At 66.0% G+C, this 15,011-nt stretch overlaps 2 protein-coding genes across 4 annotated transcripts in view; one reads left to right on the top strand and one right to left on the bottom strand.

The window, feature by feature from the left end:
• The window catches only part of TNNT2 (troponin T2, cardiac type), a 15,011-nt gene extending 12,546 nt beyond the window's left edge, over window positions 1-2,465 (top strand). Inside the window, exon 5 of the mRNA XM_023534770.1 lies at window positions 2,322-2,465. Coding sequence (XP_023390538.1) covers window positions 2,322-2,465 — 144 coding nt within the window. The remainder of the gene's footprint in view (window positions 1-2,321) is intronic.
• A 1,941-nt stretch (window positions 2,466-4,406) lies between these two features.
• The window catches only part of PKP1 (plakophilin 1), a 32,341-nt gene continuing 21,736 nt past the window's right edge, over window positions 4,407-15,011 (bottom strand). For all 3 annotated transcript variants that reach the window (XM_011367268.2, XM_023534793.1, XM_023534792.1), the window contains 11 exons: window positions 13,498-13,642; window positions 12,854-13,061; window positions 11,929-12,106; window positions 10,822-10,936; window positions 9,982-10,137; window positions 9,252-9,428; window positions 8,040-8,193; window positions 7,648-7,834; window positions 7,033-7,117; window positions 5,743-5,849; window positions 4,407-4,668 (listed from right to left, as the gene is read on the bottom strand). In XM_011367268.2, coding sequence (XP_011365570.1) covers window positions 5,775-5,849; window positions 7,033-7,117; window positions 7,648-7,834; window positions 8,040-8,193; window positions 9,252-9,428; window positions 9,982-10,137; window positions 10,822-10,936; window positions 11,929-12,106; window positions 12,854-13,061; window positions 13,498-13,642 — 1,480 coding nt within the window. In that variant the 3' untranslated portion in view covers window positions 4,407-4,668; window positions 5,743-5,774. The remainder of the gene's footprint in view (window positions 4,669-5,742; window positions 5,850-7,032; window positions 7,118-7,647; window positions 7,835-8,039; window positions 8,194-9,251; window positions 9,429-9,981; window positions 10,138-10,821; window positions 10,937-11,928; window positions 12,107-12,853; window positions 13,062-13,497; window positions 13,643-15,011) is intronic.

The raw sequence follows: 15,011 nt of genomic DNA, 5'->3' as shown, positions 1-15,011 counted from the left end.
AAGTCTGAAGGAGCTGGAGGGCTGGGGCCGCTTTTCAGGAACGTTGGGGAGGACCCGGGGCTGGGGCGGCTCCCGGCCGGGATTTGCTGACGGTGGGTTGGGGAGACCTGCTGAGCACAAGCTGCCTCACCCCCTGCTCTCCCCACCCACCCCGCCCTACCGATTCCCACCAGGAGGCGGCCTCCGGGACGCAGGTCTGCCAGGGTGAACGGAGGAGGTCACTTCTTTGCTCGTTGGGGGTGGCGGGCAGGCAGAGTTCATCCCTCTGAACTCGACACAGGGACCCTCTGGCCCCACACCTCCCGCCTACGGGGGCCCGGGGGGTCTGCTGGGAGAGGCTGGACGTAACGCACAAGTCAGCTGTGTGCTACCACTCACGAGTGACATCGGCCCCATGCATCGGGCACATCCTGCGTGCCGGGCGCCGGGCCCCGTAAGCCACACGCACACGGCGACCGTGCGGTTAGGGGGTGGCAGCCCAGGCAGCGGGGAGCAGGCTGCACCTGCGGGCAGGTGGCCGCTGCGAGAGAAGGTGCGACCCCATCTGCAGGGAAGGGGAGGGCTCCCGCCAACCCCACAGCTGGCCTGGCTTCTGCGGGGAAGCTCCGTGCCCCGCCCGCCTGGGGCCCCTATGGCAGCAGCAGGAGGCAGTTTCTAGCCAAACCTGCCCGGGCTTTTTGCTGACGCCGTGGTTAGGTGGCAGCTGGGACCGGCAGGGCCAGTTCCGACAGCCTGACTCACTGGCGTCCGAGGGCTCTGACTCCCGCCACGGAGGGGGCGGGTGTGGGGATCGTGCAGGAGCCAGACTGTGGGCTCCCGGCCCTGGCCAGCCAGGGGGCTCCTGGAGGTCCCGGGGCGCTGGCGGGCCCGGGGAAAGGAGACTTGGCTGGCGCTCTGAGAGTCACAGGGTGTCATGCAGAGTGGCAGGACTAGAAGGGACCCCTTGGAGAAGCCCCAAGGCCAGACAGTGGCCGGCAGATCCGGGGCGCCCCGGCACGTTTACTGAGAATCCCTTTTTCTGTGGCTGGGCCACTTCTCCCATGAGAACTGGGTGACCCGAGAATAAAATTGTCCCGGCCTTCCGGTCAGGCGTGCGTGAGGCCCCGGAGTCCGTGGCGGGCACTGCCCAGCGTGGGAAACGACGCAGACAAGCAAGATGCTGCTCTGCCCAGGGGCCTCGGCGCGGCGCAAGGGGCGGGGCCTGGGCACGGGGCGGACTCAGGGGCGGGCGAGCAGGGCCACGGTGACGGGTGACGGGCTCTGACAGGCAGGGCGGGGGAGGGCACGCCGGGCAGAAGGGACCCGCGGAAGCAGTGGGATTGGAGGAGCACCCCGTGCGTGGGGAGACGCCGAGGTGGGCGGGGTGCAGGGACCCCGCAAACGGGAAGGGGGAGGCGGGGGCGGCCTGGGGCAGCCCCGGGCGCAGCCCAGACACTCGCTGGCAGAAAACGGGGTGCTGGCGGGGGGCGTGATCGGCATTGTTCTGAGTGGAGGCTCAGTGGTGGCACTCGCTCCGGTGGCTGGGAGGTGGGTGGGGGGCGAGGGGCTGCCCGGGACACCGTAGCATCTTGCCGTGGCGGAGGCCCGGCTGGACGGGGGCAGTGGGCGTGGAGGCCAGGTGGTGCCTTCGAGCCTTCGGGACTTGGTGCCCAGGTGGGAAGGGACACGTTAAGCTCGAAGCCAGAGTGTCCTGCTTGGGCGACTGGGTGGGTGTTGCCTTCGGCTTCTGTTTCTCAAAAGCAAATAAACCGAACTTCACGTGGCTCGGGCTGGTTTTAGACTCGAGCCCTGGGCAGAGGAGGGACGGCCCGGGTCGGGCAGGGCTGGGGACAAGCACCGAGGACAGCCAGAGAGGCTGGGGGTCCCCCTGGGCGCCTCGGTGTCCCCTGCATGAGCAGCGGAAGTCACGGCCCTGGGCGTGTTTGCTCTCTCCCTAGGCCTCGCTCCGGCCGTGAGGTTAAGGTAGACACTGGTGTCGTGAGCTCTGGTGAGGGCTGACCACGTGGACACGGCAGGGCTCTGAGGGGCTGTCCCTCCCCCCGGGGGCACTCTCGGTCCTCGCCTGGTTTGGGACCCGTAAGACGGGACCCTGGAAGGAAGTGAGCAGCCCTTTGTTCTTCAATGGCACCCCAAATAATCCACTGCTCGAAAACATGCAAAGAAATGCCAGCAATTTATTGGTTCCCTCTATTTCCAAAAAAGCAAATACACAGCGTATCACACGGGCGGACTGGGCCTGGCCAGCACGAGGCTGTCACACGGACGTGGAGCAGGGGACGGTGGGCTCCTGGACACCCTGCAGCAAGCGCCTCCACCCACAGCCGGCCTTGCCGCCCGAGCCGTCCACCCCTCAGCCAGGCTCCAAAGTGGACGAGATGGCCTGTTGGTGCCTCCTCACCCTCGGGACAGGCGTGGGGGCTGCACTGCTGGTCTGGCCCCCACCGGATGGGGCTGGTGGCCAGTGACTGGCTCTGTCTGGGGTCAGGGCAGGGACGGGGAGAGCCCGAAGCTCTGTGTGCTTCCTCCTTTGGCCGCAGGTTGGAGAGTCTCGTCCTGGGCGTCTGCCTTGACCGTGAGGCCAGCGTGGCCTTAAAACATGGAGAAGGCCCGCGGACCCGCGGAGCCCGGCACCCCTGCTCCCTTCCCCTGGGATGTGCGTCCTCGGGCCCCTCTCGGGTTTGCCTCTTCCTAAGTGACAGGCATGGGTCAGAGGCCGGGTGACAGGCCCAGGTGGCTGGCCTAAGGGGACACGAGAGGTTACCAAAATCAAGCCTGATTGCTCACCTCTGAGTGGACTGGACAGCGGTCTCACACTGGGGCCACTACAGCCAGGGCCCACGTCTCCTCTTTCTTCCAGGAGAAGGTCAGCCCATGGGGACAGGCCTGTGGCCTCTTTGCTCATGCGTGTCCTAGGTGCCGGGAACAGCATGGCCTGGGGCTCCACACGGTTTTAAGACGTGAATTCCCCTGGGCCCAGATGCGGGCGGGCGGTCATCCCGAAGCCTCCTCCTAGGACATTCTGGGGGGGCCAGGGTCGCACGTGGCCGCTGGGGCGGGGGTGAGCCAGGACCTTCCGTCATGAACAAAGCGGGGAGAGCATCACACCCACGGCACAGAGGACAGCTGGTCAGCGGCTGTCACCACGGGTCTCAGTGGTCACAATGACAAAGGCACATCCTCAGTCCAGAAAAGCTTCTCCTCTGACTGCTGGGGAAGAGCGGGGTTGGGTGGGGTGCCGGGGGGGAGGGGCAGCTTATCCTCTCCTGGGGAAGAGCACGGCGGGCAGCTAACTCCTCCCTGACGCTGACGATGCCGGCACGGGTGGCAGCTGGAACGGGAGGGCCCTGGGCACCCGTGTCCCGCTCCGTCTACAGCATATGCTAAGGGCTATTTACAGCAAGCTTTTCTCGGGGGCCTTCGGCCGCCTGAAATGCACAGGAAGCTGGGGCCTTGGGCGTGCCGGCGACCTGGACGGGCCTCCTTCATCACGCCCTGCCGTTTTCACAAAGACGGGCTGGAGACAGGACGGCCGGGGCTCGGGGGACGGTGGGGACGGCAGGGACGGCCGGCGAGGCCTCCGGTGGGGCTTGGACTTGGTGGTGGCCTGATAGGACAGTTCCCTTTGCCAATCGACCCTTCCCTTCCTCCGAGTCTCCTGGGACCCAAACCCGCCCTCGCTCCGGTCCCCCAGGCGTGCAGGCGTGGCGGGAAGTGTCCGAGGTGGATTTCCAAGTGGCCCTTGTCCCACTGGACGCTGCAGCGGGTCCCTGCCTGGCTCCAGCCTGGCCCCCGGCCCACAGGAAGCACGAAGACCAAACACCCTCCCCTCCCCCCACCGCCCCAAACGGCTCTTGGGCTCCGAGCACCATTTTGCCCTTCTTTCTCCCCAAACGGGCAGATTACCAGCCCCCCGAAGAACCAGAGGCTGCGCCTGCCTGACGGGTACACAGCCCGGGACTGGGGAGGCCCCTCTCCAGCTCCCAGTCCCCAGACAGACCTCACGTAGCAAGGCGGGCGTGACTGTCTTTGCCGGTCCCCAGGGCCCGCACCCTGCCCAGCCCAGTCCCCGCGGCTCCGTGGGAAAGGCGGCATCCCCAGGAGCCAGACCAGCCCCCAGACACGTGAACTCCAGCACCGGGCCGACGGCCCTTCCCACAAAGCCGCCCCAAAGTGGGAGGCCCGCCTGCCCCGCCCCCGGAGGCTGCCCCCCGCGGGGCCCGCCCGGCACGGGCATTTCCGGAAGTGCGGCCCTAACAAGAAGCACGGTCACTGGCCCGTGAGCACGACGGCTTCGCCACCTCGTGCCCCGATCTCCCGGCTCCCTTGCTTCCTGGAGTCCGCGGTCATGCCGCCAGGCACGCACACACACGCACACACGCGTGTGCACACACGTGCACACACCTACGTCACACACACGTATATATACCGTTTCTCAGCAAAAGAAGTATTGACATCATAAAAGCCCCTTTAACTCAAGAAAGGCCCCCTCCCCCACCCCCGTCGCTTGCCATTTCTTCCCAAGGCAAAAAAAAGAAGAATCTAAGAATATTTCCGTCATCCGCGGTTTTCAGATTTGCTCTCAGTTGCTTGACTTTTTCCAAATGCTGCACAGATGGGCAGAACGACCCTCCGGCCAGCCTGCGGTCTCCTCCGAGGAGCCGGTCACTTCTGCAAAACAAGCAGCCGCCCGGTCAGTGGGTACAGGGATGCGTCCTATGCCAGTAGGTCCAGCCGCTACCCGCCTCCCACCACATCTGCTCGGGTGAGCACTGGCCTAAGGCCGGATCCGAGGACACCCTGACACATGCACGGGTGGACTCGGAAGCGTGTCGGCTCTGTCCCCACTGCCGTGCGCGCCCCGTCCGGCCCACACGGTGCCAGCCCAGTGCTGAGCTCCTGGACAATCTGCTAAGTTGAGTGTCCCCCCATTCCCGTCTTCATGCTGATGGCCATCTGCCGGGAAAGGGGGTCTGCAGTCTGACTTGATCTTTGTCTGGACCACAGGGGCAGCCTCTGTGCACCAGGACCCTCCCGAGGTGTCGGGGAGCTGGCAGGCCAGCCGGGCTTCAGCTCGAGAGGCCCTGGCCTCATCCCTGGCTGTCTGCAGAGGCTCCACACCGCGGCCGCCTCGGGTGACCCTCTCCGAGGCCAACGAGGTCTGGCTGCAGTGTCTAAGTGTGGTCTCTGCCTCCCTTGGCTCCCCGAATCAGAAACACTCCGCGTGCTCATCTGCAGATGGGTTCCTGGGCCGGGCGTGTGTGCCAGCGAGCGCCTGGGGCTCCACCGAAAGGTGGGGCTGGCCGGCCTCTGTCACAGACCCTGGTTCTGAGATTTTGGTCCCTAGGATCATCTGCTGGAAGTAGGCCTGTCCACACTGGGCCGTGCGGAGGCTGGACAGCAGATTACACGAAGGGTAAGGAAGTAGCCAGGGGAAGCCCAGACCCAGGACAGTGTACGGTGTGACCTCCGGGGGCCGTTCACGCTGCGTTCCGAGTAGACGGCACTGTGCTCCCAACACGGCTGCCCCAGCAGCTCTGCCCAGATCTCTGGCCAGAGGACGCTGCCAGGACGCTGCACATCCTGGTGTCCTGTGGTGGGACAGCCCACGGCACCCCGGCCACGCAGTGCACGCAGCTGTCCTCACAGCCCTCATGTCTGCAGACCAAAGGCCGCCTGTGTCCCAGAGACCGGCCAGGGCTACGGCAGGGCCCACGGCAGGGCCCGGGGGGCGGGTGTCCTTACCTGTGAGGTGAGCTTGCTGGGACAGCCTCCTCTCAGAAGCGGGAGGTGAAGTTCCGGAGGCTGTTGGCCCCGGCTAAGGCTCCCAGCATGTTTCTGTCGAAGCCTTGCTGTGGGGAGACACGCAGCACCGGTGAGCACCCTGGGGTGGGGCACGGGGCCGCCCTGGGCGCCCAGCACGTCCTCAGGCTCCATTCGAGCCCTCGGGACATGCCGTGGATGTGTGTCGGGGCCCAAATGCGCCTAACCAGAGGTGCCACCGCGGCGAGGCCCCCCGCCTCCGTGAGTCGGCGATAGGCCCAGTGCATCTGAGTTCCTGCCTTTGCGGGGGCCTCCCCGGCCCCAGCTCCCGCGCTCCTGCCCGGCGGAGACCGGGGCTTGGCCCTGCGGATTCTCCTAGCAGACAGCAGGTGCCCGATTTGGGGTGCATGCTGGCGGTGGTGGGGCCCAGATGCCAGCCTCTCATGGACCGTGGGAACACGAAGGTCTGAGACTGCGGCCGGTCCAAGCCCCAGTCCCGCCTGGTCCCCTGACGCCACTGTCCCTGCAGACTGGTTCCCACCTCCGGCCTATGCGGGTCGCGCCCGGCCTTCTGCGGCCCAGGCCTCCTCCCGGCTTCCGACCCCCAGCCGCCTCCTTGCCTGCTCCCGCTCAGGTCAGGACAGACAGAGATCCCCACCCCGTCATCGAAGGGCACTGTTTTACCCATCCTTTGTCTCCCCTCTTCACGGCTGAACCAAGGGGAACAGGCTCTCTCGGCCCCACGGTGAGGGTCCCCTCCACGACTCCCCACCACGGCCCAGCCTGTCTCCAGGCCCCTAATCCGCCCTTCAGACTCAGCCTCTGCACGTCACCCCTCCGCCGACCTGCTCCGTCGCCGTGGCCAGTCTCCAAGCAGAGGCGCGAGCGCGTCCACCCCACGTTCCGTTTCTCCCACCGCCCGCCCTCTGTCCCCCTCCCCGGGTGCTGAGGTCACCGCTGGACACAGGCAGCAGCCCCAGGGTGCCTGCGTCCCCTCCGCCCCTCGCCGACGTGGCAGGCATCTTCCTGGCTCCCCAGTGCCAAAGGCAGCCTCTCGAGCTCTTTGGTCTGAGACGAAAGGGTCTGCAGTGCAGCCAGGGCGCACGCCACGCCCTCGGCCCAGGCGTCCGGCGCATCTCCCTGCGGTCCTCTGCCCCCCGCGTCCTGAGCCCCGAGGTCTGCTCAGAGCTTGGCCGCGCTCGCTGGCCGACCTGCCTCCCCGCTTTTGCCTGCTCAGCCTTGGGAAGCCGCGGGGTTCGGAGGGGGCCTTACCTGTCTGAGGATGGCCTGCAGTTCCTTGCTGGACCACAGGTCTGACAGGAGGAGCCGGGCGGCTTCTGCGGCCTTGGGCGAGGAGCTGGGAGCGGGGGAGGTCACGTGACAGTCAGACCCTGGGAGGCAGGAGCCCAGGTCCCCCTCCCCGCCACCCTCGCCTTGGCCCAGGGTGCGTGAGCAAGGAGCTGCATTCAGCATCGGGCCGGTCACTCTACACAGCGGCACGACCCTGCCCCTGCCACCGGGAGGCACCCAGGAGTCTCCTTGGTGAGTGGGGGGCTCCGTGGGGGGGATGCACGCCCCATTCTGGTCCCCTGCCCTCATCCCACCCTTATCTCGGACAAGGGGCCCCAAGGGGCAGACTGAAGCTCCCGTGCGGCCGGGTCTGCTGCTCCCGCCTCCCGCTGGCCCTCTGAGGGCTCCGTTCCCCGGAGGCCCCTGGCGAGAAGTGCGCGGCCCTGAGGCCTGGCCGCTGGACCCTCGGCTCCCAGGTGCCCTGGGCTCTGGATTCAGGCCCACTCCCAGGCGAGGTACCACTGCAGCCCCACGTGTGTGCCTTCTCGGAGACAGGGGCCGCCCCGCGGGGCAAGCACAGGACCGTCCCCCGCGCACCTGCTGCGGCACAGGTTGACCACGTTGTTGACCATGCTGCTGGAGAAGTATTGCTTGGCCAGCTGCGGCTGGGAGGCCAACAAGTTCCTCACGGTGTAGCAGACCGAGGACAGGATGTCTTCCGAGTTGCTGGTGTTGCCGGTGTGACTGGTGAGGAGCCTGGTCACCTCAGGGAACACCTGGTTCCCTGGAGAGAAAGGAGTGGCCTCGTGGGGTCAGGTGACCGAGGGACAGAGGGGCCCAGGGGCCATTGTCTGTGACCACTGTCAGCCACGCCGAGCCAGGCGGCCCCTCGAGGCCCCGTCCCAGCTCCCACGTGGGGCTCGGCCTCCCCAACCTCCGGCTGCCGCTCCCAAGGGGCCCCCCAGGGCGTCCTCTCCGGGGTCACTCACCCATCACTCTGTGCAGCGCCGGGTGGCGTGACATGTTGCTGAGCAGGGAGGCCCCGGACCGCACCACGTCCGAGTTGCCGGACTGCAGTAGGCGGGCGATGTGTGGCAGGCCTTTCTCCTTCAGCCCGATCAGCTGGCTCATGCCGCTGGACATCTGGGCGGGGGGCGCTGAGTGAGGACCTGGCCTGTGGCTCCCAGGCGCCCCACGCAGAGAGACCCCCCTTCTGGCTCTGGCACCGGCTCTCCCGGCACCCACGGCCCTCCCTGCCTGGCCCCGGCCCCGGCCCCCGGGCCAGCCTGGAACGCGAGGGCTGGTGAGCACGTCTCCGTCCCCTTGCTCACGGGCGGCCAGACTGCTCAGCACTGGCCCCGCGCTGCCTCCTTACCGTTCCCAGCAGTGTCCCTCACGTGACACTGTACGGTCCAGGGTATTTGTCCCTTAAAGCAGCACCGGCCACCCGCTCCCAACTTCTCCGCCCCCGAAGAATTCCATGCATGTCTGCCGAGCGCTTGCCCGAGACGGGACAGCTAAGGGGGGGTCTGTGCTCACACAGCCCCCCGGACACGGGCCAGCTCACCCGGCCTCCAGCCACCGAGCCATGCTGGCCATAATCCGGTCCGGGCCGGTTCAGGCCCCGAGACCCCCGGCCTCACTGCACACAGAGGCTTCTCACGTACTGTCAGCCCCCCGTGGCCGGCCTCTACCCCGCTCCTTCCGTCTGCCGTGCAGACGGGGTGGCTGGCCGCCTGCCGCCGAAGGGGTGCCCCTGGGGCTGTCCATCATGTCCCCAAACCAGGTCTGTCCCCAAAATCTCCGATTCTGCCACATTTCACCCTGGACTTGCCCACACCCCAAACTCTCTCTTTTTACCTCTATCACCTCAACAAAAGGGGGACCCCCCTCGCCACAAACGCTGTTCACCCTGTCCCCCACCTCAGGCAGGGCCAGCGTGGGGCTGGGCATCACGAGGCAAAGGGGACACGTGGGCACAGAGTCCAGCAGGAGGGGGCTGCCACGCTCTACACCCCGGGGGTCCCCGGGGCTGGCCCGCTCCGACCCCTCGTCCGTGCCCCGGTGCCCGGCCCTCTGCCGTGTTTGCAGAGCAAAGCTCTGAGCCTCTGTGTGGCCGACGCGACTCGGGACAAACTCTGAGGGAGCAGGGGGCGGCCGGGTTGCGGCCCGGCCGCGGGCTGGGGGCGGGGGCTCCTCACCAGCCCCTTGCTGGCGGTCAGGTTCTGCAGCGCCCCGGCGCAGGCCTCCAGGGTGGCGTCCTTCTTGCTCTTGCCCATGAGGTTCAGGTAGGTGCGGACGGCGTCCGAGTGGTACAGCCAGCTGCTGCCCTTGGGGTTGATCTCCTCCTCGGGCAGCGGGAAGTCATAGTTGTTGTTCTGTGGACAAGGGGCAGGTCAGCACATGGCCTCTGAGGGGATGGAGCCCGCTCCCACCAGCCCCGCCTCAGGGGCCTGGCTCCTGGGTGGGGGAGGACCCCATGATGCTGCTCCGAAGGGGAGTGAGGGACCGGCGATGGTCCCCAGACTGTGTCTAAGGGACAGGGAGCCGCTCGGATCTCGGACGGTGTGGCTGGCTGCTGCCCAAACCTTCCAGCTGTGTGCGGCTGCCTTGGGGCCTCACACCCTGATGTCCTCCCAGAGTCCATGCTTGACCCACTCTGGGTCCGGGGGTGGCCCAGGGCCTGGTCCGCGCAGCCGTGCCGTGGACGGAGCCTGCGCCCCACCCAGCACCCCATCCAACCCCGGCACCTTCTGCTTCTGGGAAACCGGGAGGCGGGGAGGCAGAGGGAGCCAGGCCAGAAAGGGATGCAGCGGGGACCCCTCACCAGCCATGTAGGACGTGAGGGGGGAGGTGAGGCTTGTCCCCTGGGGCTGGTTTCAGGGCCCGGAGAAGACGGGTGGACGGGCCGGGGGCCGGGCGCCTGCTCACCATCATCTTGTCGCTCTTGTTGCTGAAGCAGCTGGTGGAGGACTTCTCGGTGTGGGCGTTGCGGGTGTGGTACTCTAGCTGGCGGTAGCGGGTGGGCACCTCGGCGTCCAGGCGGTAGGAGAGGTTGTGCAGGATGCACATGCAGTTCTCCACGGACTGGGGGCGAGCAGAGTGCGCCCTGAGCCGCCGCCAGCCTGGGGCCAGGGCTCCTCACTGCCCGCACCCCCCGCGGGCAGCACTCATCCCCCAGGGCGCGTCTGGAACCTGGATTTCCTGCCCTTGTGAGCTGAGGGGCCGGCCCCCCTTTCTGGGCCCCAGGCTCCAGACCGTAAAAGGAGGCCGGCCACCTACTCCTGGACTATCGGGGCGATTACACATGCAAAGTGCCTATCATGGGGCTGAGCACCTAGGAGGACCCCAGACAGAGGTGTGTTCCCTCTGCTACGGCCAACGCGCCTGTGGTCACTGGGCTGTCGGAGGACACGCCTTCTGTCCGGGTCACGCCTTCAGGAGCAGCTCTGACGGGCCCCATGTCCCCAGCCCTCAATAGTGAGGTGCTGGCCCAGCCTGCGTCCTCACGATCGGAGCCCGGCACCCGGCCAGCCGCTGCTCCTGGAGGCCCGCCTTTTCCTCTGGGGACCAGCCTGGGGTTTGGGCGCAGACCTGCCCTCCGCCCCACCCCCGTGTCCGGTCCTGCCTCCCGGGGCCCCCCAGGAGGTGTTCTATCTGGATCAGAGAGCCACATGCCCACGGGGACCGGGCCGAGCAGCCAGTAGACAGGCTCTGCCCTGAGGCCTGCGGTCGCTCTCAGGGGAGGCGCCACTTGGGGCTCCCTGTCACCTTGTCGTCGCAGCGGCTGGCGGCCACGCAGCTCTGCACGTAGGCCATGAGGGCGTCGATGAGCCCCGTGTAGTTTCGCATGGTCTGACGGCCCGCGTCAGCGGAGCTCAGGTTCCTGCCGGAGAGGAGAGGGGAGGAGAGAAGGGTGAGGGGCCGGGGCCCAGAAGGGGAGGGGGGGGCGCAGGTTGGGGAGGAGGAGCAGAGAAGGGAATGTGGACGAAGGCAGCTGAGTTCTGGCAGCCCCGGCCCGGCACGCACCTGCCCTCGTGGGCGCCGTGCACAGGGGCTGGGAGCTCCCGCCTGCCCCGCTTCTTTCGTGGGCCCTGACGCTGGATCTGGGAGTGGAGCCAGAGGCCCCTCCCCAGGGGAGCAGCGTCTGCCCCCAGCCATGGGCTCGATCCCAGGCAGCCCTGCAGCCCTGCGAGGTCCTTAATTAACCCCGCTTTTCATCTCCCCAGTCCCTCCCCCCACTCCCTGGAGGCCGCTGCTGGAGGCTGGCAGGGAGGAGGAGCCCAAGCTGAGACACAGAAGCCCATGCCAACTGCACCCCGTTCTGGGGTGTGCCCCAGGACCTGGGGAAGACAAACCCCAGAGAGCTAGGTGTGACCCCAAAGGGACCTGCTCCACCTTCGGACCAACTCGTAAACCTCTCCGGGAATGAACACACCCAGGTCCCGCCTCCTCTCCCCCGGGGGCTTCGCCACACCCTGAGGAGGAGCTGTGGGATACTTGGGGTGAAGCACTGCCATCTCCCCACCAGTGGATGTGGGAAAGGGCTTCAGCACCACAGCCGGGAAGTGACTCATCAGCAGACTTTCGTCGGAAAGAATGGCCTTGGGGGTGGCACAGGAAGCTTGTTTTCCAGCGGTGGTGGGGGGGGGGGGCAGGGGGAGCGGGCAGCGTGTTCCCGCCCGGGTGGTCCCACTCTTAGAGTTGGAGGAGGTGGCGGGGTCGTGAGCCACATCCAGGACAGGAAGTCGGGCTATGGACCTTGGGGTTGGCCCCCGAGGACCAGGTGTGCCTGTTCCGCGCTTCGCCCCGCTCGGCCTTGGCTGACGGACGCGGAGCTGCCTGGGGCAGGTGGACCTGCTCACCCCGCTCCCTCACCTCAGGCAGCCCGTGGCATTGAAGAAGACCTCAGGGTCCACGACTTCTCGGGACACGTTGCTGTTGCCGTCACACCAGCCGGAGAAGGGGACGATGACGCGGTCGGTCAGGACGGGCAAGGCGTCGGCGATGAGCTCTTCCTTCAGCTCGTCGGTGGAGGACAGGTTCCAGAGCAGCCCTGGAGTCGGGGATGGTCATGCCAGGCTCAGGACGACCGAGGGGCCACCCCAGCCCGCTCGGGCCAGCGAGCCTGCTGACACGTCACCTCCCAGCTGGACCTGGTCCGTCAGACCTACTGTCCCATTGTTTTGTGAGCCCATTTCCCAGTGTCTCAGATGGACCGTGGGTTCTTTGGGGTCAGGGTTCTGGAATTCTCTATCTAGGTCAAGATCATGCATGTGGAAGGTCACCAAAAAACACGGACGGGTCGACATTCTCCGCATGCGCTTTAGTGCCAGAATCTCCCAGTGGCTCTATTTTCCACCTGCTGGCATTCTAGAAATATCTGTTACTCAGCCCTTGGTCTCACCGTCCCCAGTCGAGGACACAGGGACTCTGCCTCTGTGTCCGCTGAGCGCTCAGCGTGTTTCGTGGGCCAGGGTGGGTGCCCCTGCCCCCTACAGCCCTCCTTTCTCCCCTTCTCCTGAAAACCCAGGGTCTGCTGGGATGGATCCTGCCTGGACACCAGCCCTCCGGCCCTTGCCCGATGTCCTCCAAAAGACCTTGACCCCTTGTGGGCATGCATAGCGCCCGGGGTCACCATGTGGACACCCTGACCCTGGCTATGGCCGGTGCCATGGACATCCAGGACATTAGCTGCGCCCTATGCTTGGCCCAGCTCCAGGGACGGCCCGCACCCCATCTGGGCCTCGGCCGTGGCCTCGGCCCCCCACGTCCCCCGGCTCTCGCCGGCCGGGCTCCCTACCGGTCAGCTGCTTCTGGATCTCGGCGTTGCCGGTTCTCTTCAGGAGACTGACGGCCTCGCGGATGCCGCCCTGCCTCCGGGTCTCCAGCTTGTTGGTGGCACTGCGGAACACCAGGTTGCGTAGGGCGCCGGCCGCTGCCTGCTGCACGTTCTGGTTGGGGCTGCGCAGGAGGTCCACCAGCTTGCAGATGCCCCCCAGCTGATAGACCTGTGGGGCAGACGCCTCTGATGACTCAGGCCGAAGAGCCTGCCTTCAGTTCAGAAGGGCCTGGGCCAGCCCGGATGAACGGGCCATGTGGCCAGCCCGGATAAATGGGCAGTGTGGCCAGAGGCCACGACAACTCAGCAGGGACCCTCGGAGGGGCACTCCTCCCCGAGCTGGCTGACCTCTGGACACCAGGGGAGAAAACACACCCGAGAAATGTCCACAGACCAGAGGGCTTCGCTCCGCAAACAGGTTAAGGTGCTCAGGTCTGACCTTGATCAATGCGAAGCACACTCCCTGCCCCAGACAGCTGGGCAGGGCAAGGAGGAGCCAGCTGCAAATGCCCCCACCCATCGCTAAATGCAGGGTCAGGCCAATGCACCCGGGCCCTGCTCAGGCCTTCTGTGGGGGTGGAGGGGGCAGGGGTGAGGCCAGGTACCTGCTGCTTGGCAGACTCGTCCTGGAAGCAGGTGTGCTGGATGTAATAGGCCCCGATGGCCTGGTACTTCTCGTCCTGGGAGCTCAGGTACTGCACGGCCTTGGGGATGGTCAGCCCACTGCACTCGATGTCCTCGCTGCAGATCCTGCAAGGAGTGAGCCGTGGGGGCCGTTACGGGAGCTCTGGCGCAGGGACTCAGAAGTCCCCCTTGCGTCCCGAGCTGCCACGGCTTCATCTGCCCTCTGGAGAGTCAGGACAGGGCAGCCCCAGGCCTGCCAGAGAACGCCCTGTGAACAGCTCCTCAGGGGCGGGAAAAGGCCCAGCCATGGTGAACACTGTCTGTGATAAGGTCCTGGGTTGATGTGCAAGCAGGTAAGTGACCTCTGCACTGAGAATAAACACTGCCCTGTTCTCAAGGGGGCGCCCCCACCCACTCTGCCAGCTCTCACGTTCTGTGCGTGGCATTGGGAAAATGGAAGAGAACGGCTGTGAGCCTGCCCATCCGTCCATCCATCCGTCCATCCATCCATCCATCCATCCGTTCATCCATCTGTCCATCCATCCGTCCATCCATCTGTCCATCCATCTGTCCATCCATCCATCCATCCATCCATCCATCCGTCCGTCCATTTACCCTTTACCCATCATCTATCCATCATCTATCTATCTTCCATCCATCCATCATCCATCCGTCCATCCATCCATCCTCCTATCCATCCCTCCATCCATTTACCCATCTTCCCTTTATCCATCCTCCATCCATCCATCCATCCATCCATCCATCCATCCATCAGTCCATCCACCCACCCACCCACTCATCCCTCCAGCCCTCCGTCTCTCCCTCCTTCCATTCCCAAGTCCAACTAATTCTTCTTATGCAAGAATTCTCACGTCTATTTCTTCTTCCTGTCCTCAGGGCCACTGCCTTGCTTCTGACTGTGCCCACTCTCCTGGAGACTGTGCGGGGGACCCCCGCCCCGGCCCTCTCCTCCAAGCTCCCCGCCCCACGCCTGACGCCCTTTTACAGATTAGCAGTCCTGACACCTGCTCACTGTGCTGTCCCCATCCTTGGCCATTCTGTGCTGCCGTGATGAGTTCAAACTGCTCAGAGTGAGAGCCAAGGGCATGTGGCAAACCATGTGAAACGCTGACGGTCACACTTCGTTGAGCCACAAACCCAGAACGTCTATGATTTAACTAAGTCTGGCTCTGCTGGGCGTGACTTCCAGGGGCCCCTCCGCTCCGGCAGGACTGTGCTACACGGCACCCCGTCCCACAGGGACACATCCCTCCGCTCTTCCAGAAAACTGATCGAGATGCCTGCAGGCTCTCGCACTCTGGCATGAATCGCGGCCCCCGGCGGGGCGCAGGGCTCATGACGGCACAGTGAGTGCCCTGGGGCTCCGCCTCGGCAGGGCTGGGGGGCCTGAGAACGAGCATTGCTCATACGTTCCCAGGGCTGCTGCTGCTGCTGCCGGCCGAGGAACCCACTCTGAGACCCACCAGCCTAGCTC

This window comes from Pteropus vampyrus, unplaced genomic scaffold (genome assembly GCF_000151845.1).
Source record: "Pteropus vampyrus isolate Shadow unplaced genomic scaffold, Pvam_2.0 Scaffold131, whole genome shotgun sequence".
NCBI classification, from domain to species: domain Eukaryota; kingdom Metazoa; phylum Chordata; class Mammalia; order Chiroptera; family Pteropodidae; genus Pteropus; species Pteropus vampyrus.
The sequence above is the reverse complement of the archived record's forward strand: the minus strand, read 5'-3'. Positions and strand labels throughout refer to the sequence as shown.